The 21,558-nt window shown below is 33.6% G+C and overlaps 2 protein-coding genes across 2 annotated transcripts; both read right to left on the reverse strand.

The window, feature by feature from the left end:
• Positions 1-355: 355 nt before the first annotated feature.
• LOC107946251 (protein terminal ear1) lies at positions 356-3,232 on the reverse strand. Its single transcript, XM_016880498.2, has 5 exons — positions 2,268-3,232; positions 1,505-2,168; positions 1,279-1,401; positions 990-1,131; positions 356-888 (listed from the first exon to the last, which is right to left on the reverse strand). The coding sequence occupies exons 1-5, from the start codon at positions 2,965-2,967 to the stop codon at positions 496-498; spliced, it is 2,022 nt and encodes a 673-aa protein (XP_016735987.1). The 5' UTR covers positions 2,968-3,232; the 3' UTR covers positions 356-495.
• A 12,596-nt stretch (positions 3,233-15,828) lies between these two features.
• Positions 15,829-20,513, reverse strand: LOC107946252 (D-cysteine desulfhydrase 2, mitochondrial). The gene is made up of 7 exons (XM_016880499.2): positions 20,267-20,513; positions 19,146-19,469; positions 18,554-18,596; positions 18,075-18,422; positions 17,399-17,528; positions 17,079-17,255; positions 15,829-16,385 (listed from the first exon to the last, which is right to left on the reverse strand). Exons 1-7 carry the CDS (start codon positions 20,336-20,338, stop codon positions 16,145-16,147), a joined length of 1,335 nt encoding a protein of 444 aa, XP_016735988.1. The 5' UTR covers positions 20,339-20,513; the 3' UTR covers positions 15,829-16,144.
• Positions 20,514-21,558: the final 1,045 nt, after the last annotated feature.

The following is a 21,558-nucleotide window of genomic DNA, read 5'->3' on the forward strand; positions in this document are numbered from 1 at the left end:
TTATAAAAAATTGTTTATAAATGAATCAATTTTTAAATTATTTTGAGGGGGAAAAAACTGTTCACCATTTGTAATTTGATTAGACTGCATTCTGAACTAATCGAATCCAGTGATTTCAGGAGAAAATGGAGGGGCAGAGAAGAGGTAGTGGTGAGAGCAGTAAATGGATGTGATTGTGGTCGGCCCCAGCTAACCTGAAAGAGAGAGAGCGCGCCTCAGGCTGGCGGTGGGTTCGGCACTTTGGGCACCTATATGGAGAGGCTCGGTGATCAACATCAACGCCATTGGGCATTGGTTGGTGCAGCTATTTTTAACACCAAAAACAGCTGTGAAGCGTGAATGAAGGCTGCCTTGGTTGCATCAAAAACTAATATTATATTCTATTTCATTCAAATTTTCCATGACTCTTGTCCATGCAAAGTAGTACTACTAGTAGTAAGTCACAAAAAAGTAGTACTACTGTTCAGGCCATAAGAGCAATGATTCTTTCTTTGATCATGAACCAACATCGCCGTCGTCTGGCCTTTGGCTGACGCTGTTACTGTGGACTTCCCCCTCCTGCTGGTCAACTGAAGCACAGTGTTTGAAGTGATTGAAGATGGCATTATTTTCTCCGCCGTACGAACTTGCACCACCTCCATCCTCAAGCGATGTATCATTATGACACTCATCGACGCTATCGCTATGTTCATAGTAATCATCTTGTTTTTCATCGGGTTTTGGCGAGGGACCACCGATGGACTTCTGCTTTTCACCAACTACAGGAAGTGGAAGTGGCTCAGTCAGTTGTTTCCCGTCTCGAGGCGGCTCAAAAACTACTGGAAGATAGTGATCCATTTCGCATGGGAACTTTGAGTTTCTAAAATGTTCTTTCAACGCCTGCAATCCCTATTTTAAACATTTCATAAACAAATTAGACCCATATAAATGATGAATGAATGACCCTAATGGTTTTTGGTCCAACATGAGGCAAATAATATATTAAAAACCTGAACTCTGGCATAAGTGACTTCACAGATTTTTCTTGAGTTGAAAACTTCCCAATGTTGACGGTGGAAGGCCTTGTAAAATCTCCAAGTTGCTTGCGGGGATGTCATGTTCACAAATCCATATCCCACATTACACTTGTTGCTGGGTTTTTTTTTTAATTCAAAGAAAAAGGTGCAAACAATGAATCATACATACAATAATCTTGATTTCAATACACTATCAACGGATTTATATATAGGATCTATGACCAAATTCAAGGAAAAAAGGGGGGGCAGAAAAGAAAATTACTTGAAATCAATGGGGAGGTAGACGAAATCGTAAGAAGATAAAGGCTGATCATCGCCGGCGTCGACAATTTGCTCGTTGCAGTGAATACAGTGATTGTCAAGCATGTTCAACAACAACTGCTGACTGCAAAATGCCATATTCAAAGGCACATAAAAATATGAAATAACAAAAAGAAATGCAATCATGTTATTTTCTATTTAAGTAACAGTTGGTAAAAAAGACAAACCTATATTTATTGGGTATGTTCTTAATCATGACGGTGGTCCTTGAATCTTTACAGTTCGATTCCGCCATAGCATCTTCGCTTATTAAGAAACGAGGATCAAATTTCCTCCCTTGTTTGCCTTTCCATGGCCTTCCCCTACATTGCTGCTGCTTAACCCCGTTGCTAATCCTCTGTGGGGACTGGTTGTTTTGGTTCTTCGCAACCTTGTTTGCAGCTGCTCCACCACCAACCACCGCCGTTGCAACTGAACTCTTCTTGCTTTCCTTAATCTCATTAGGGCTTCCCTTGCGAGAATCAGACAGGTTCTCGGTAGGGGATTGGCTTCGAGAAAGAAAATAACGGGGAGGTATGTTGGGAGAATATCTACCGGAACCGGAGAATCTACAAGCTAACGACGGTGGAGAAGAAGGGTGATTATATTTACTGGCAGTGAATGAAATATTGGGAGTGCAAGGTTTGAAAGGCTTAACATGGTTGGCAGTATTAGCATTGAAGAACTTGCTGTTATACCCTCCGGGTCGACTGAATTCAATTACAACTTGCCTCCCATTGATTTCTTTTCCATTCATTTCTCGTAAGGCTTTAGCCGCATCTCTTACATCATAAAACTCCAAGAACTTTTGGTGCTTCTTCAACGGCGTTTCTCTCAGTTCCTTCACGGGACCTATCAACAAATTTATAGAACAAGGCAGCCTAAGTACCAACCAATCAAACCCTTTTTGACCGTCTTTTTCATAAAGGAAAGGCGAAACACTAAACTTACCATAAGCTTGGAAAATATCTTTGAGCTTAGAAGTGGAAACACCGGGGTCCAGATTGAAAACTACAAGAGTTCCTTGATTATTCCCGTCAGGCAAAGCATTAGTGGCCGGAATAATAAAGTGGGCCCAAACAGCTCTCCTCGATATCAGTCCAGTCTCAGGAGCATAGGCGTTGGTCTCCCCTGGTTCGGACCCGGCTGCACCACCCCTGGCTTCTTGTTGCATGTGCTTCTCTCGTATTACATTCAACGCTCGCTCCGCATGTCTCACATCATAGAAATGAACCGTCACGATTCCTTCTCCCACCCTTTCCATCTGGACCCCGCGTATTTCCCCGAACACTTCCAGTTCTTCCCTCACTTTACACTCGCTCACATCGCATGGAACGGATGTCAACACTAAAGCCCTCGTCGCCGTCGCAGCTGGAGGCGGAAGAGAACGCGGCGGTTCGGGTAAAACCATCGTGGAACCTGTAACGTACGCTGCTGGCAAAGGTGCAGGTACAGGTACCGCCACATGGAACTGTGCTACGCCACCACCAGAAAACGACAACGTTAAGGGTGCGGCGTAGGGGTAGTAAAGTTGGGACGGTCTGAAGAGAGGAATTTGGGGTTGGAATAGAGTGTTTTGGGCGGGCCAAAATTCTTGTGCAGACGGGTCTAGGTAATTTCCAGTGAACCGTGCCGGCCCGGTTTCCGCCATGGCTGTCTCAGAGCTGAGAAACAGTACCCAAAAAAGAAAAGCTAAAAAGGATAAACCTTTGCTTTGCTTTGCTTTAAAAGAAAAAACTGAAAATTTATCTACGAGGAACTGTGTTTATTGAGTTAAAAACCCAAGTAATCAAATTTTTTGCTTGTTTGTTTGTTGTTTTCCATCTCCCAAAAGTGTTCTACAGACAGAGTTGAGAAACTTGAAACTCGCTAGCATAAATGTAGAAGAAAAGGAGTGATTTTGGTGTTTTGGCCTTGTCCTTTGTTTTACAATACATGCATATATACATAGTTTCCAAGACAAAGGTTGCTATAAATGCCGATTGCCAATTACCACCTCATTGAAGACATGAATTTACCAGTGAAGCCATTTGGTTTTGGTATAATATATAATTTAGCCCTTGAACTTCTCTATTTGTACCCAGTTGGTCACTAAATTTTTTTAGACCGAGTTGGTCTCTAAACTTCTATTCTATCAACCAAGTTGATCCCTCCACACCAACACCGTTAGTTTGTACTTATGTGACATTTCTAACAAATATGGTGATGCCAAGTGGTAGCCTCTTAGAGTGCCACATGACAAATATAATTTATATATTTATATTATAGTTTTTAATTTATGTTTGTCATGTGTTATATGGAGAAGTTACCATGTGGCACCATCAGATTGGCTAATAATGCCAGGTCAACATAACTAGCAATGTTAATGCGAAGGTACCGAGTTGGTTGACGAAATACAAGTTCATGTACTAACTAGTAGAGGTGTTCATGGGCCGGGCCAGGCCGTGCCCAAAAAAGATTTTGGCCCGGGTCCTAGGCCCGGGAAAAATTCATAAGCTCGGGCCCGGCCCGGCCCGTTTTTAAATAAATACCAAAAATTTATTTTAAAAATTAAAATAAAAATTTAAAAAAGTATTTTAAAAATATTTTAAAATTAAAAAAAGTATTTTAAAAAAATTTTAAAAAAATTTTAAAATTAAAAAAATTTAAAAAAAGTATTTTAAAAGTATTTTAAAATAAAAAAATAAAAATAATAAAAATATTTATTATTCGGGCCGGGCCGGCCCGGGCCAAAAAAGTGGTGCCCGAGGCCCGGCCTATTTTTTAATCGAGCCTCGTTTTTTTGTCCAAGCCCATATTTCGGGCCTATATTTTTACCCAAACCCTCCCATATTTTGAGCGGGCCATCGGGCCGGGCCGGGCCGCTCGGCCCATGAACACCTCTACTAACTAGATTCAAAAAATTTTATAAACCAAATTAAGTACAAATAGACAAGCGCAGGGGCCAAATTTCATATTAACCCTTTTGTTTTGATTTTTATTTGGGATGATGATTGATGAAGAATCAACGTATACGTGGCAATAGGACAAATATTGTGGGGTTGTCATTGCCAAATTGCCAAAACCCGCACGGACATGTTACTTTTCATGTTGGTTTTCTGCGGAGTAAATTTTTATAAATTTATCTACATATTGTGTTTATCAAGTCTAATAGATTTGCATTGAATTATTCTAATTTTAAATATACTTGCTGGGATTGACTTGATTAAGTAATAAAAAATAAAAATAGCTTAAAAAATTAAGAAATTGAATATAAATTTAACGTGAAAAAATTTCTTCAAAGAGGATAAAAAATCACGGGTAAAGATAATTTTATTATAATAGAAAAAAATAAAGAGTATAAAAGACAGAGATGAAAACTAAACCCCGAAACTCAAAAAAAAAACTCTAAAAACGTAAACACAAAAATCTCCAAAAGTGTTATAAGATCTAATCTTTTAATAAGTGTATTTTCTAAAGTTGTAAAAGAGTATTTATAGGCTAAATTCGTAGGTCAAATAAATTATGCTAATAAATACTAAATATATTGTACTAGTAAATATTAAATCTTCTAGAAAGAAAATAAATATTGTTTAACTTGATTTGCAAGCAATCTCTTATTTAACAATAATTTGGGTCACAAACTCTAACAATCTCCACATTGACACGAATTCTCACAACGTCATCTTTGTCGAAACCTACCACGGGCCTATCTTGAACTATGCAAGAAATTAACTAAGTCAAATTTGTGCTTAGAAGCTTGAAGACTTCTAGCCTTCGACCTGTGCACTACCAAATCAAAACTAACTCAGGTCTGATTTTCACGAACACAATACCCTGACTTTTCAAAACATGCATAAAAAAGATAAACTCTTTTCAACGAAACGATCATACATTTTTCCCCCCTATGACCAAGTTGTCTCCACTCTAAACGAGTTGACTTCGACTCCGTAACAGACAAGGGACATCTAGTTTCACCGGTCACTGTAGAACCTTCCATAATATAAAGATTGCCGGTCATTTTACCTTTTAACAAAACAAGAGCTCCACGAGACACCTTAATGACGCTCGACTCGATGTTGATTCTGCAACCTTTCGAGTCTAAAATACTCAAGGAGATAGGATTCTTTCGTTAATCAAGTACATACCTGATATCTGAGAATGTCATAATCGTCTCATCGTGCATTCTAATTTTAATAGTACCAATATCAATTACCTTACTGGACGAATCGTTTCTCATGTGCACAAATCCACCTTCAACCGAACTGTATGTGGAGAACCATTCTCTATTAGGACACATGTGGAAAGAACATCCCGGATCTAAGATCCACTCGAACATAAGCTCGGAGCTACCGCTCATTGGCACTAATAAGAAATCATCACTGCTTTCGTCGGCCAAATTAGCACCAACTACATCTTTCTCGTTACTCTAAGTAGTCCTTTTATTTCGGAGTTTATAACAATTTACTTTGACGTGACCTAACTTCTTACAATAGCGGCACATTTTGTCTCGCTTCTTTGATGTTACCAAAATGGAAGCTTGCCTATCTGTATTGTTATCTGAACCAAACTCATTGTCAAGTTTGTCTTTACTCAATAAATGACCCTTCACATCCTCGAACTAGAGTTTGTCTTTGCCATAAATCAGGATATTCTTGAAATACTTGTATGAAGAGGGTAAAAAGCACAATAATAGCATAGCCTAATCTCCATCGTCAATCTTAACCTCAATATTCTTTAAATCATTCAAAAGAATAATAAATTGACTAATGTGATCTCTAAGAAGCTCACCATTGTTCATGCGAAACATAAATAGACGTTGTTTCAACGCTAAATGATTAATCAAAGACTTAGTAGCATAAAGAGTTTCTAACCTTTTCCACAAGACGAATGAGGTTTTCTCCATCAATACCTCCTGCAATACCCTATTTGCGAGGCACAATTGGATTGCAGACATGGCCTTTTCATCAAGCTCTTCTCATTCTGTTTGATCTTAGATTCTCAGGCTTTTTCTCGGTAATGACATTTTTTAGGCCGATCTGAACTAGAACTGTCATCATCCAAACTTGCCACAGATTAAAATTTGTGACACCGTCAAACTTCTCAATGTCAAACCTTATTGCTGCCATCTCTAAACGAGCTAAACTATGAAAATTGAACTTACTTCAATACCACTTGTTGAGGATCGACCTAATTAAGCAACAAACAAGTAAAAATAACGGAAGAAATTAAGAAATTGGACACAAATTTAGCTGGGAAACCCTCTCCAAAGAGGATAAAAAACCACGAGAAAATATAATTTTACTATAATGGTAAAAGAACGAAGAGTACCAAAGATGGAGATAAAAATAAAACCCCGAAACCTGAAAACAAAGAACCCAAAAAACGTAAACACAAATTTCTCCAAAAGTGTTATAAGTTCTAATATTTTAATGGGTGTATTTTCTAAGGTTGTAAAAGAGTCTATTTATAGGCTAAATTCGTAGGTCAAATAAATTATGCTAATAAATGCTAAATATATTATACTAATAAATACTAAATCTTCTAGAAATAAAATATATTTTGTTTAACTTGACTTGTAAATAATCTCTTATTTAACAGGAATTTGAGTTACACAACTCTAACAATACGTTTTGTAATTTCAAATGCTTTGATATTTGTTGATACAAGTGGTCAAGGAAGAAATAAAGAGGAGGATGTGATGGAGTAAGGAAAATCGATTTACTTAAACAAACGGAAAGCTGAAGAATGGAGGTAAGTAACAAGGAGGATGAAGGAGGTTGAATGTTGCAAGAGCGTAATGTTTTTGATAGGCTAGAGGTTTGATCCTTTCTCATAGTTCTAAAATATATTTATAGAGAATGAAGTCTTGTACTCAGTGAGGGCACATCACTGACAAACACGAGACATAGTGATTGTGCAGCCAACCAACATGTGTTGTCGTGGAGTGCGATGTGACTCTAACATAGTACGAGGTTGTTACGCCTAGTGGTCCTTTTGTGGTCTCCCTACGGAGATGAGTGTGTTCCTGTTAATTGCAGGTGGCATGAAGGATGAGGCACTTGGGTGGCTGAATGGGTTCGGGGTTCGGGGTTCGAGGTTCAGAGTAAAAAATTACTAAAATTATGTATCAATGATATGGAAGAAATTGTTGAAATGTCATTAAATAATTGGAAAGAGATTATAAATGATATAATGGGAAGAATCCATAAAATAATTTCTGAATAATTTTTATTTTTATTTTAAATAATGTAGTAGATTAAGGTGTTATTAATTTAACACAGATAATAAAAACCTAGTTTAAAAAAAGTTATGCAATTTTGGATTTGAAAATGTTAGTACACATGTAGCTCATAAAAAATATAAAAAGTGGTTGTAAGTACTTGGACAAATAAGACATCATATCTATAAACTTTACATAAAAGGATTTGGACTTTCCTTTTGTTGGCACGTGGCCCATTATTTCCCTTTTACATGATACTTAAATTTTAATTTTGATTCTTCTATTATATTTAAATTTAAGTTTAATTTCAAACTTAATTTGATCATATATTTTTATAATATTATTAATTAATCTAAATAGTTAATGTTATCAATTTTTTATAAAAGTATTATGTAGTTATATTTAATTTGAATGCACTAAAAATTTTAGAGGCTAAAATGTGGCTTTATATTTCTTTTGAGTTTGCCTTATTTGTGTTTGGTAAACAGAGTTTTGAGTCTTTTTAGCAGATTTGGGCACAAATGAAAGATTAGGTAGTCAAAGTTTCTAATTGTAGTATTTGGTGAATGGAGATTTACAAGAACTTGTTAAGCTAAAACCTCCAAAATAAAAAAAAATACTATGATGGGCAACTTTTTTCACAATTGATTGTGAATGAAATATGTGGAATGACATATCTGACCATACTTGTTTAAAAATTACTTCCTTTGCCACATGTATATATTTCTTGAATATTTATGTATTATGATTTTATTCTTAATTTATTTATGTAAAATGATATCTTATGCAACTTTATGTTAATTGAAATATGCTATTTGACAAATTTATTCAAAGTGTGACGTAATTATCACTAATTTACATACTAAGAACATGACATAATTATCACTAAGAAATTTGCAAAGATTGAACTTAAGAATTTTGTTTATTTAAATTTTTAAAAATATTCACTAATTAATTTCCATAATAGATGTTTTAATTCCTTGATAATAGTATTTTATTTCAATAATTTCACTTAATAAAGACTAAAGTATTATAAACAAAAAAATACTTAACAATAAAATGTGTCATGCCCTTATTTATCATTTTACACATATTAGCTTTCAACTATCAACTAAGTTTTACCAAACACTTTTAAGTAAACAATTAATAAAATTAGGTGGTCAAACCAGCCGCTCCAATCAGCAATCAATTATCAGCCACTTGTCAAATAGAGCCTTTTTTTTTTTACATTAAGACAATGGTCAAGCTTCAATTTTGCCCCTATATTATGTTCAAACTTGAGATTTAATCTATATGCTTTGATTTTTTTATCTTATTTGCTTACTCTACATTTTTAATGTCATTAGTTAGTCTAAATAATTAATGTTGTTAATTATTTAAATAAAAATGTTGATGCTAATTTTTCAACTAATTTTTAGAAATATGCTGGAAAAAATACTTATTTGACAAAATTTTCTCATTATCACAGTGGATCTTCAAAAAAAAAAGTTTGTATCGAATAAAATAGCAGGTTTTTTTTTCAAATTTATCGATCTATATTGTTTCTGGAGGGAGAAAGGAAAACACATCCTAGAGGGCGCACTTTCAACTACATCAGCTGAAAACGTGTCCTATAAGATGCATTTTCACTAAAAATTGATAACTTAGCTCTTTTGGTCATGTGGTTAAATGTTTATGTTTTTAGCGTTGAGTCCCGGGTTCGATTCCTCTCCTACTTGCATTTATATTTTTTATTTCATGTTGTTTAAAGCTTTTTTTATTTTTAATTAACTTTTTCTACACATTAGCTTTTATGGTTAGATGGCTAAATAATTATGATCTCATCCTTAAGACCTAAGTTCAATTCCTCCTATAAATATTTTAATATGTACTTTTTATTTCATGTTGTTTCAAGTTTTTTTAATTAACATTTATAATTAATAAATATATTGTTTTGAAGATTTTTTATTTTTAATCAGTAATTCTTTTATTTATAAAATCAAATAATAAACAGGTAATTATTTTTTAAAAACATCAACTAATTCTTTAGATATATTTTTCTTTATATATAATATTTATATGTCAAATATTTATTTTCTCCACCTATATTGTGGAGGTATGGTGATTTCTAATATTATAAAATAAAATAATTATTTCAAAATATCATTGTTTTTCATCTAAAAATATATAATATGTCAATTTACTACACTTATGATATGGATTGAAAAATAAATATTACACATATAAAAATTATATTTACTAAAAATAATGATATTTGTAAGATTTATTTGATTTTATAAATAAAATAGTTATTAATTAAAAATATGAATTAAAAAATATTTATTAATTATAAACATTAATTAAAAATAAAAAAAAAGCTTAAAAAATATGAAATAAAAAATACATATTAAAATGCTTATAAGAGGAATCAATCAAACTTATGACGTAAATATGAAACCATAATTATCGAACCATCTAACCAAAAGAGCTAAGGTGTCAAAAATATTAATTAAAAAAGGTATAAAACAACATGAAATATAAAATACAAATATGAGTAGGAGAAAAATCAAGCCTAGAACTTAAGGCTAAAGCACTAACCCTTGACCATCTAACTAAAAGAGTTAGGTTATCAATTTTTAGTGAAAATGCGTCTTGTAAGATGCGTTTTTAGCTAACGTGGTTGAAAGCGCGTCCTATAAGACGCGTTTTCCTTTATTTTTCCAAAAATAATGTAAATCGGTAAACTTTTTATTTAAAAAAAACAACCTACTTTCTCAAATAAGTTTTTTTTTCAACACATACATATAAATTAGCCTAATTTTTCTTAAGAACACTACTTCAATGAAAAAAAATTATTATGACGATTTTGATTGAGTATTTTTAAGAAAAAAAAATCTTAACCAGTGATTAAATGCCAAAGTTACATATTTTATGTAATTAAATTGATTAATTTATAAGAGTGCACCACTAACTTTTCCATGTTTTTGTTGAATTTTGTGCAGGGGTGCAATTTGGGGCTAAATAGAAGAAAAAGGAAACAATTGGGCTAGATTGAAGAAAGGAGTAAAGAAGGAGGGCCAAAGTAGAATTTTTCCAAGATTAATTAGCTGAAAATTTTGTTGACTTAGTGAGAGATTATTTTGGGATTTATTTTTTTTATCATGGGATATTTTCCTTAATTTTCTATGACTAGTTGGCTCCTAATTTAGTAAAGCCACTAGTATAAATAGAGGCTACATTGTTCATCAATTCATAAATCAAGCTTTCAATTAAGTCTTTCATTAAGTGTTTTTCTTTCTTCAATTATTTTTCATCTAGTTCTTTTATCAAGTTTTTAATTACCAAGTTTTTTATCAAGTTTTGCAGCAAGTTCTTTTTAAAGTTTTTCATCAAGTCTTTTCATAAAATTTTCCATCAAGTTTTTAATCATTTCGTTTTTAAATTAAGCTTTTATCTCTTGCAATTCAATCTTTTCTTTTCTTTTTTTGTCAACAATTAATTTCCAACCTTGCGTCACCTTCACCAGTCACTTTCATTTTTTTCATTTATTCAATCTTATTTAATTATTACAATACCAACATGCCCAAATCTTAGCCAACTAAACTCATTTTCAGCTTTAGGCCGAAATTAGCCTCGTCAAAACCCGTGAGTTACGAACCCGAGCCATTTAACTCCTAAAATTTCAGTACTTATTACTTCTCCGGATTAAGAGTATGATTTTGTCAACTCACAAAGTCAGATCAACACTAAGTCAAAAAAGACGTCGTTTGATTTAGTGTGATTGGACGTACAGTTGGAATTCCGAAAGGAACGTTTCTAATCGGTTTTCTGTGAACACATTGGCGTGCCAAGTGGAGATTGTTGTTTGGTTCCGTCAAGGGAAGTAGTAACCGGATTTAAATGTCCCACGTGGTTGAGGGCATTGGTTCGAGCTAGGCTCTTCTAGAATGCAAAGCTGCCGGAGTTCTAAATCACGAACATTTCGTGGTTGTTCGATCGGTAAGGGTTAGTTATTTGACGTTCCATAACTAATTTACACAAGGAAGAGTTGGTGTCCGAGGCGTCCTTGGTAGCTATAACTAGCTTATTGGAAAAGAGGAATTCATCTAATTTCGAGGATCGGTTCAAAGACGAGGAAAATTCGTGCCTAAAGCTGAGCTTATTCTAATTAAATTTTCTTCATATTTATTTAACTATTTTCATTATTCTGTTTTCAACTTTTACTTTTTACGTTATTTTTCTGTTTATTTCAGGTCTTCAAAATTTATCCCCCCGAATTTCTTGGGCACGACAGCTGCCCCGACATAAATCTGGTCAAGAGAGCAATAATTTATAGTAAATCAGTCTCTGAGGGATCGACCCTACTCCCTATATTGCATAATTTGTAATTTAAGGCGTAGGTTTATATTGGTGGATTCGACACCCATCAACCAGTATTTTTAACATTATTTTTATTGTTATATGATTAGTAAGTGAATATATTTTTTAATTTTAAAATATTGTACCAATAAATTTAATATCTAAAATTTTTAATTTAAAAAATAAAAAACATTTTTAATTCAGTAATTTATTTTGTAGAGTTTTATATTGAAATTAAATCTGTTGACTTGATTTCAAAGTGGGACATAGGGTATGTTCCCTGATGCAGGCACAGGAGTTGATGGGCCACTCCACTCGGTATACGGGATATATAATGATAAAAAGAGTGTGAAAGGGATGTTTCTTTCATTCTTTGATGATCTTTTCCATGGCTAGAGAACCCCACCTTTTTCCTTTCCTAAATGGAGATTGTGATATATAATATATAATCACACCAGAACAACCATTCTGTCTGCACACTAGCCTTTTTACTACTTTATTTTGTGTAGGAGAAAGGCTACTAACAAGCTTTTATACGTAAAAATAATGCTGCAATCTGAATCAATAATCTTGTTTCCAAACCAAAAAAGAAAATGTTTAAAAAGTGTTTTCATTAAAAATAACTTTTTCTTAATTTGTAAGAAGATGGCATCCTTATTTTTTTACTAATAATATATTGTGAATACATCAAATTTATCCAAAGGTTTTGATTGACTCTCATATAATGTTTTCTATCAAGAGAGTATCATTTATATGCTCCACAAAAGTTCTAATCACTACTCGCAGATTATATACATTGAGCATTGAAATAGAACTTACATATTGGTAAAAATTTAAATAAAAAAAACTAAATCTATTAAAATTGAAATAAAAGGTAAACAAATATTAGGCTATATGTTTATATAGATGGTAATAAGTAAGCACACTGTTTTTTAATTTGATAAAAAATTAAAAAAATAAAATAAATTAATAAATTTGAATAAGAAAAAGTTTTTTCATTTGCATATTTAAATTATAATATCACTTACCATAGTTAAATTTATACATTATTTAGTTAATATTGATGAAAAATCTTTTCATCCTTTTGGATAGATCATCGTCCAATACATGATCTAATTACTCACATAGTTTGGAATGTAGGGTATAAGAATAGGGTTTGCATGTATTTTTTTTAAAAAAATTAATGCATAGATGAAGGAATTGGAATATATTAGACGTAGGTAGGGCAGACAAAGGGGACCGTTAGAGTTTAGATCATCCTTAGATGCTACCCCTTTCTCCTTGTTACCAGGAATCTTGCCTTCCCCTTCTTCTGCTTCTTTTAATTTAAGCTGCTGGCCCCTCTTCCAACCCACCATGCTACATTCTTGTTTGCTGCTTAGAGATGATGGAGTGAGATGGGATGGGAACTTTTCAAATATATATTTGTATGTCATCTATCAGAGGATATATTTCGTTATATGTATAATAAAAAAAAAGAGAGTAAATTAATAAATTTAAAAGCCGGAATGGGGATAGGACAGGAAATCATTTACCTAAATGATCCCATTGCGTCATTTTAAAATATACTCGCCATTCAAATAAATGATCTGTACATAGAGGCAGGCAAAGGTGGTAATTAATGGCATTGGCAAATGGAGAGGTAGCCTCGCAACTACCTCTCAACTTTGGTAGGCGTGTGCGCAATAAGGAGGTTGTTTTGTCGTGGTGCTGGGTCACCGTGGCGACTCGAACAATGAGTCCTCCACTTTCCATAATTTATTTATTTATATTCTAAGCTTTTAAAAAACAACCCAATGTGATGAAGAATGTTGTTGGATAATAAAATTATGAAAAAGGAGCTCAACTTTAGATTATTAAAATGGGCTTCCCTTCTCCCAAGATTTTACAGTATGGGACAGACATGGAGAGAGAGGCGATTGTTAATGATCAGCGGCATAAATACATGGTTTAACCACATAACTCGTTTTTCGATTTAATGGAATCTGCCCTAACTGCTCCTCTCTCTCTCTCTCATTTTAAATAAAAATATCTTTCATCTTGAATTTACATTAACTTTTTTTTAAAAAAATTACGTTCTTTGTTACTGTTTAATCATTCGCATTATCTGACATCCAATATTTCATATTATATTTATACTAATAATAATCTTCAGTATCACCTGCAATGTGAACTACCACCACTTTAGCAGCTCTTTGTATCCCTATGGTGTGAATCACCACTATTATACTATTCAATATTTGGTATAACTTACTTCTTATAATAATTAGTGTTATCTGCAGGAATTGAATAATAACTTAAGGCTCTACCGGCCCAAAACATCTCTAGAATTCAAGTTAATGAGATGAATGATTACAACCAATATCAGAACTAATATTACAACCAATATGAATACGAAAGCAACCATTCCAAATATGAAAGCCACCTATATGATCAAGACGATTATTATCAGTATGGCTATGATCAAAGGCAATATTATCAACAACCTATATGATCAAGGGTATTTCAAGCAACAAGAGTTTCCGGTATCCCATTACCTAACATTATAGTTTCCAAGGAACTCACTTTATAAACTTCTCTTTAAATAGGAGTGAATTGTTACACCCCATGCTATTATGGAAACAACATCATCGTGCCGTCACCAAAGACAACCATCTCATTAGATCCAATTTTATTAATGTTTCTAACTTCCAAGTTCAGGGACAATTTAAATTTATTTTTAGTGGGCCGAAATTGAATTATGAATTTTTGAGAGGTAAAATATAATTTTGTCATATATTACTTTATGATTTCATCATTTTTAAAAGATTAAATAGAATTTTTTTATTTTTACAGAGTAAAATATAATTTTATTGTATATTAACTTATAATTTCATCATGGAGACAAAATTATAATTTTTCTACTTTGGGGGGGGGGCTAATGCCCCTATCCGCTCCTCTTTGATTTGCCTTTACCTAGGCTTACTAATTTCGAAGGCGGTCAAATTTGATCTATATTCTAAGATGAGTCAAAATTGAATTCTACCGAAAAAACAATCATGACTCACTCAAAACCCCCTTCATCTAATCTCATCTTCTTAAAGAAGAATAAAATACACATCATCTACACGCTACTTAAATAAGACTTCTAACATTCTTAAAGATTACTATTCTTAATGACTCTACACCATTTATTACATGAACCTCCTCCATTTTAACAGCTCCACATGCTTCCTCCAATGTATTTTATACAAGTTACTTGTTATAAAGGCAGATCATATATATCTCAAAGACTTGGTTGGATTCTTTTAGAGCAATTTTAAAAGTGCATTTGTTTTAACTTTTTAGCAAATAGAAAAAAACCCATCCTTTAGTGAGTTTAATTCCTTCCAAGTTATTATTTGCAAAATCAAGCTTTAGTTGACAAAATAGAACTCCTCTCATTAAATAGGACTAACATTGATAGAGCATGTTGATTATTATTAGGGCATGTAAGATTGTATAAACGTGACAAGAGAGTTCGGCCCTTGGATCAACCATCTATTTCCTGTGTTATATGCATATATATGTATACATTTATGACTGGTACTTTGCAGGTGGGACGTTAGCTTTATGGTAATGCAGCTTTATGTCTTTTCCTATCTGAAAATTAAACACATGGGCTCCATTAGCCACTTAACTTACATTCCTAAGGTATGATTGCAGTACAGCCAATGTCAATGAAAAGCGAAGTCCATTTCTTTTCCTTATAAAATAGTCTGAATAGGTAGGTTATAAATACTTAAATAGGAATCTAAGCTTATTGAATGTCATTTGACTTCAAATTAGTGAGCTCGAGAGTCCCTGATGATTAAATAAATCAAAATTAAGAGTCGTCACTATAATTGGATAACCAGAACTGAAAACTAAACCATGACTAGTGAAAGCAGCAGGCATGAGATGAGTGTGGAAGGCGGGTTCCTGCTTCAATTAGAGAGTGTGAAAGAAATGAAATGAAATGAAAAATAAACCCTACAAGTTTGAGGATTCCATAGCATTGAAGTACTGCCATTCAAACCCAAAATTTAAGATCATCATGTGCCGAGTTAATGGTATTCACCTCATGTTCTGTCAGTGTTCTGAAACCACACATTAAACGTACACACAGATATGACTCCAGTTTGAATACCAAATTTCGCAGAAAGATTTACAAAAATTAACTCTTTAACACCAAATAGTAGGACCCTGTTCGTTTCTCTCTTACCCTGTTTCTCGTATTCTACCTCCCCGCCAAGATTAACATGAAGCTCTTACGGATTAGAACACAAAATCAACTCTTTATTGCAGTGTTCAGCATACCAAAGTATGATTTGTACCTCTGTGCTAATCCGAACATGCCCAGTGTCCCACCAGTGTGAAGTATCACCACATTGGAATCATCTTCATGTGCACAGGTAATTCTTGTGGCCATTTCCCAAGCTGCTAAAGTATATACAGGATCCAATGGAATACCAGTTTCTTGTGCAACTTGTTGGCAAGCTTCTATTTCTCCTTCCAAAACATTGCCAAATCTATTACAAAGAGCAAAAACGAAATCTAAATTGATTTAGTCTGAGAATAAGAAGCTATTTTCGAGAATAAACTATGATACAGATGGTTATCGTTTATCGTTTGACATTTCTTTTATTAACTTCATGCGTTCTTATAGCATTAATTAGTTTCACAGATGCTCCAGCATTACTTCAGTCACTCGTGCAAATCTGACTGAACATTGCAATTTGTAGGTTTAATTTTAATTCCTTGCCTCTTAAAGATGCGTGTAAAGACCTCGGTTTTCATTGCTTCTCCCTTCATTCACCCAAGTGAAATGATTCAGAAGAAAACTTATAACTACACCCTCAAATGTAAATCAAAACAATAAATTGCATCATTGAAATTTAAATCATAAAGAATGGAGTAAATGAAAACCTGCAATTCTCTCATGTTGACACATTATACTTCATAAGAAAGCCTAGTTCAAGTCTACTTTTGGTTGGTCAATATCCTTCTCAATCTTAGATTTCTTTGGGAACACATCAAGCATGCTTATCTTTCTCTGCATATATTTAAAGGTCTCATTTCTTATATTATATAAATAAAAATTCTCAATAAAGATTGTGTCCATCATAGGTGATGCCCTTGTGCATCAAAGAGGTTGGGAATTAGCTTATGCAGAAGTTAAACTGTAAGCAATGAAAAAGAAAACAAAAGTAGCAGTACTTTACTTTCTTGGATGGCAACGGTCAACCCAGTGCACAATTCCATCATTAGCTCCATTTAGTTTGTGACTATCAAGAAGAAAACGAAATTGCCTCTTGAATTCAGCAATTAATCGTCTCTCTTGTTGTCTGTAAGTGTCCATTGTGTCAGCCAACATTACTGCTGTAATCTTCCATGGAAGCCTGAGAAATTGCAAGTGAAACAGTATCAATGAGTATTTAGTGAAATGCACTTCAATTTAAGAAATTCATTCATAAGAAAATTACGTAATTATTTGAGAATATTAGACTTAACCAGAAAGATATATGATAAAAACAGTACACACCCTAGATACATGGCAGCAAGGCCTAAACCAACAGCAGTTGTTCCAGTACCAGAATCCACAACAAAATTGAAAGCCCTTTTTTTCCCAAGTAAATGGTCCTGAGATAAGTAGTCAACCAGCCGAAACATACCTATATGAAAGAAACCAATTAATTGAAGTTACCTAGAAATCAAAGAATAACAACTTAAAACCTGAAATTGATAAATTAGTGGCATATAGAGGGATTAAGAATTTACAAACTCTAGAATATCAATAAAGAAAGAAATGGGGACAGATTGTAGACAAAACCCTAAGGTTTTTAAAGACTATGCTCTTTCACAGAAGCCATGATGTGAAAGCCGTGAGACCGAGGCAGTTGAAGTATAAAGACCTTTATTCTCTAGTGGATGGCCCTGGCCATCTGTCATGAGTTACCATTATCAACCAGATCAAAGTCTAGAATAATAAAGGCAATTATTTTCACCTGGACATCACTTCCGAGCTGAATAATCTACATAAATTATTTATGCATACAGAGCAAGCAATTTATTGTTAATGCAAGAATTATATCATAAGGTATTCTTGGAACTTGTCCTTGTGATGACAGGCAATGTTGGATGTTAACAAAGAACACAATTATATTTGTGAAAAGTATACAAGATTATATCCAAATAGAGAATCTACAATTTTCTTTTACCTAGTAATGCAACAGCATCTTTAGCACCTTCATTGACTATCGCAACCTTCCTTGAGTGGTTTTCGGTGCCTCTAGGAGCATCCCTTTGCACAAACTTTGAACACTCAAATGTCTGGGACCCTAGAGAAGAATCAATAATATCACTGCAATATACGACGCTACCTGTATGGCCTGCAACCATACTAGCATGTGTCTGTAGCATTTCTTCCCTGTGGGCATAAAAAGTTCTTGGAACATATGTTATATTTCCATATATTGTTGAAATCAAGTTATAGCCAGTCAGAATTTGTGGCTGCTCTCCTCGTAGAAGCAAGTGTGACTTCAGTCCTCTCTCTGCACAAGAAACAGCTGGAAAACACACAAATGACTAATATGAAGCAAGACTTTATGTGACTGGTATTTAACAAAGCTTGTTAGAATTCTGGGAAAGAAAGTTTAAGAGGAATTTACACTTGCAACTGAAACAAGAAAATACCTACCAACAGCTGCTGCATGCGCGCTTTGACAACCACCACATGTAACCTAGAAAAGTTCTCAATATGAAATTATCTAGTTTCCAGTGTTTGCAAGATTGAAAAGGCTCTAAACCGATGAAAATTCACTTAAAGAAAAAGACAGAAAGCAGGGAGGAGGGGTGCATCTAGGAGACAGTGCAATGATATCTGTCTATACTCTAGAGGTTGTATGTGTGGTAAGATATTTCCTGTCCTGAGAACAAAATGTTGGCCATAACTGTTTATTCCATAATTTTTCTTTTCCAAAATTACAACCTATTTCTATTCAAGCCATCCCTGTAAACATTGTGAATAAATGGTAACAATTAATCCTTAGTCCAGTAAGCCCTTAAATAACATAGGTCAGCATCACATAAGCATATAACGTCTCACATAAAGAATGATATCAGACCTGCCATCTGTCCTACCAGATTTGGATAGAGATATAAGGGAGTTCATAGAAGAGAATGAAGCGAAAAATTAACATGTGGAACCAGATGGATAATGCATATTCATGTAAAAGATAGGTAAATCTAATCCACTTGCCATCTTAAATGTGATGGATGCACAATCTTACCACATCAGTCACACCATGATCTTCAATGAGAGGAAGCAGTCCGTCCAGTTTTCTTGCTTTATTGCCATTGACAAAGGGGTGCAATAAATCATCCCTTACAATATAGAAAGATAAGCCTTGATTTTCATAAAGCATCATGTCGCCAAGATGAGGCTGATTATTCTTTAAGAAAGAAAAATTGCTAAACAATCCCCCTCCTTTTTGCCCTTGTTTTGAAGAAACTGTAATTTGATGAATATTGGTATCAGGACTGAGCAATGTCCACCTTCTGCGAAGCAATTTTGACATGAACTCTTCACCACTTGGTTTGGTGTTAGGGAGTGCCTGGAGTTGGGAAAACACTGCTCAACTGTTAGTATGAATCCCAAAAAACTACAATACTAAGATGGACAAAAGTATCAATAAGCCATACAAGTGCGTATTGATCTTTAGGTATCATAAATGGCTACTAGCAATAGCTTGGTAGCACCAATGGCTGCAGCAGCAAAAGGACAATGCAAGGAGAAAGCAAGCAAGGAATTTTACTTTCAAGGGAGAGGCAAAAGGGGAATCAGAAAGAAATGGTGAAATAAAGCATTGAAATAACTTATTAACTACTTCAACCATGATTGATATGATACCAAGTTGCCACCACATGTAAAGGCCAAACTACAGAGCATATTCTTAAATCTAACACCATAAAATTGCAAAACCAGATATCACTTCATTCCTCCTCAATTCTTATATGCTGCCTCTAACATTTACCAAACCTACATATCTACATTTCTCTCTAAATCTAATTAACAGATGACAGACTTTAACAATTCTAGAGAGCAACATTGACAATGACATTATTTACTTCCAAGAAGTTGAAGGCAACACGTTCTCCTGCCTATAGAGGTCCATGAAAACCATAATCTGAAGGAAAATTAAAACATTTCTAAATTGTTTAGACTTTAAAGTTCTCACTATTTAACTCTTTGCTTTCTTGCCCAAGTGAAAGCAAACTACATTACTAAGACATCAGACACCACTCAAATCCCAACTAATTTTATATCAATCCGCTGACCCCAAAACAGAAACTTAAAGCAATTTTTGACTAAGAAAATCATAAAATTCCAGGCAGATAATAAGAAGAGAACCTGAGCTGAAGGGAACCCATTTTTGTTGATAGTCGTTAAAGCAGTTCTAGCGGGACAACAATGAAGTTTCATTTCACTCAGCTCCCTGAATTAGCTCAGACCCGGCCGGGACGCTTGTTTTTGTTGTCGTTGTGTTCGTAATTTTCACCCTTTGTTAGGACCCAAAAGGATGGGAGAGAGAGAGTATTGGCATGCCACGTGTCCACTTTTTAATCAATAACTGGTATATATCTCAAGTAACTAAAGCAGTAATAAAAATATTAAAACATTTTATTTATTAAACATTTAAGAATAATTTAATATTATAATATTTATATCTTTATTTTATCAAAAGATAAAAATATTATCTTAAATGTTATATGGTGAGATAGTTAAATGATTTATAAAATAATTATTCATTCAAAAATAATATTAAGTATTAGAATAACTAACTAATATAAATAATAATGTGTAAATTTTGCTTAATTATAAAATATACAATTTCAAAATAATAAAAATTAATTTTCATTAAAAAATTATTAATTATAAATATAATTACGATGAATCATAAATCTTATTCTGAAACTTATATATTTACAAATAAAGCTATATTGTTTAGCACTCGTTTCACATAATTCAAACCTTATCGCCTCCTAAAACAAAATCATTTTTGAATAGTTATGCTATTGATTTCCATATTTTAAAAAATCTATTACTAATATTTTCTTTTTTCAAGCTTAGCAATTAAAAGGAATAAAGATTTTGTACTTAGAACTTCAAGTCAAATATATAATTAAACAATCTTCACTAGGATTGACACTCAACAAATTTGCCTCTCTAATTTTGCTTACAAGTTCTAACTTATAGTATGTGAGAAAGTAAATGAAGATAGTGGAAAACAAACTTTTCTTGATTTCTTAAAGTGATTATCATATGTGCATTCCTCCCCTCTGGTAATGGGTCAACTCTATTTGCGTTTACTTTGTGGGAAATGCCATCCTTTTCAACCATGGAAAAAGATGTGGAATATTTGGGAGTTGCCACAATCATTGGGAGAGTAGTGAGCCGAGCTATGGCAAAAGCCAAAAGCTGGCTTTCTAAAAATTAATACCGATGTTGGGAGTGAGAAATTGACTCATTCCGACAGCCTTGAGTGATAAACCTTGAGAAATGGATTCAATTGGACTCTTTCAAGTAGCATGCTGAAAATTGAAGTGGAAATTGGTGCAGAATCACTTGTTACCAATGGTATGACACAAAAGGGAAGCAAGTTGTCCCTTGGAACTTGTTTCCAATATTGGTTACTTTTGCAT

Source organism: Gossypium hirsutum, chromosome D12 (genome assembly GCF_007990345.1).
Source record: "Gossypium hirsutum isolate 1008001.06 chromosome D12, Gossypium_hirsutum_v2.1, whole genome shotgun sequence".
NCBI classification, from domain to species: Eukaryota; Viridiplantae; Streptophyta; class Magnoliopsida; order Malvales; family Malvaceae; genus Gossypium; species Gossypium hirsutum.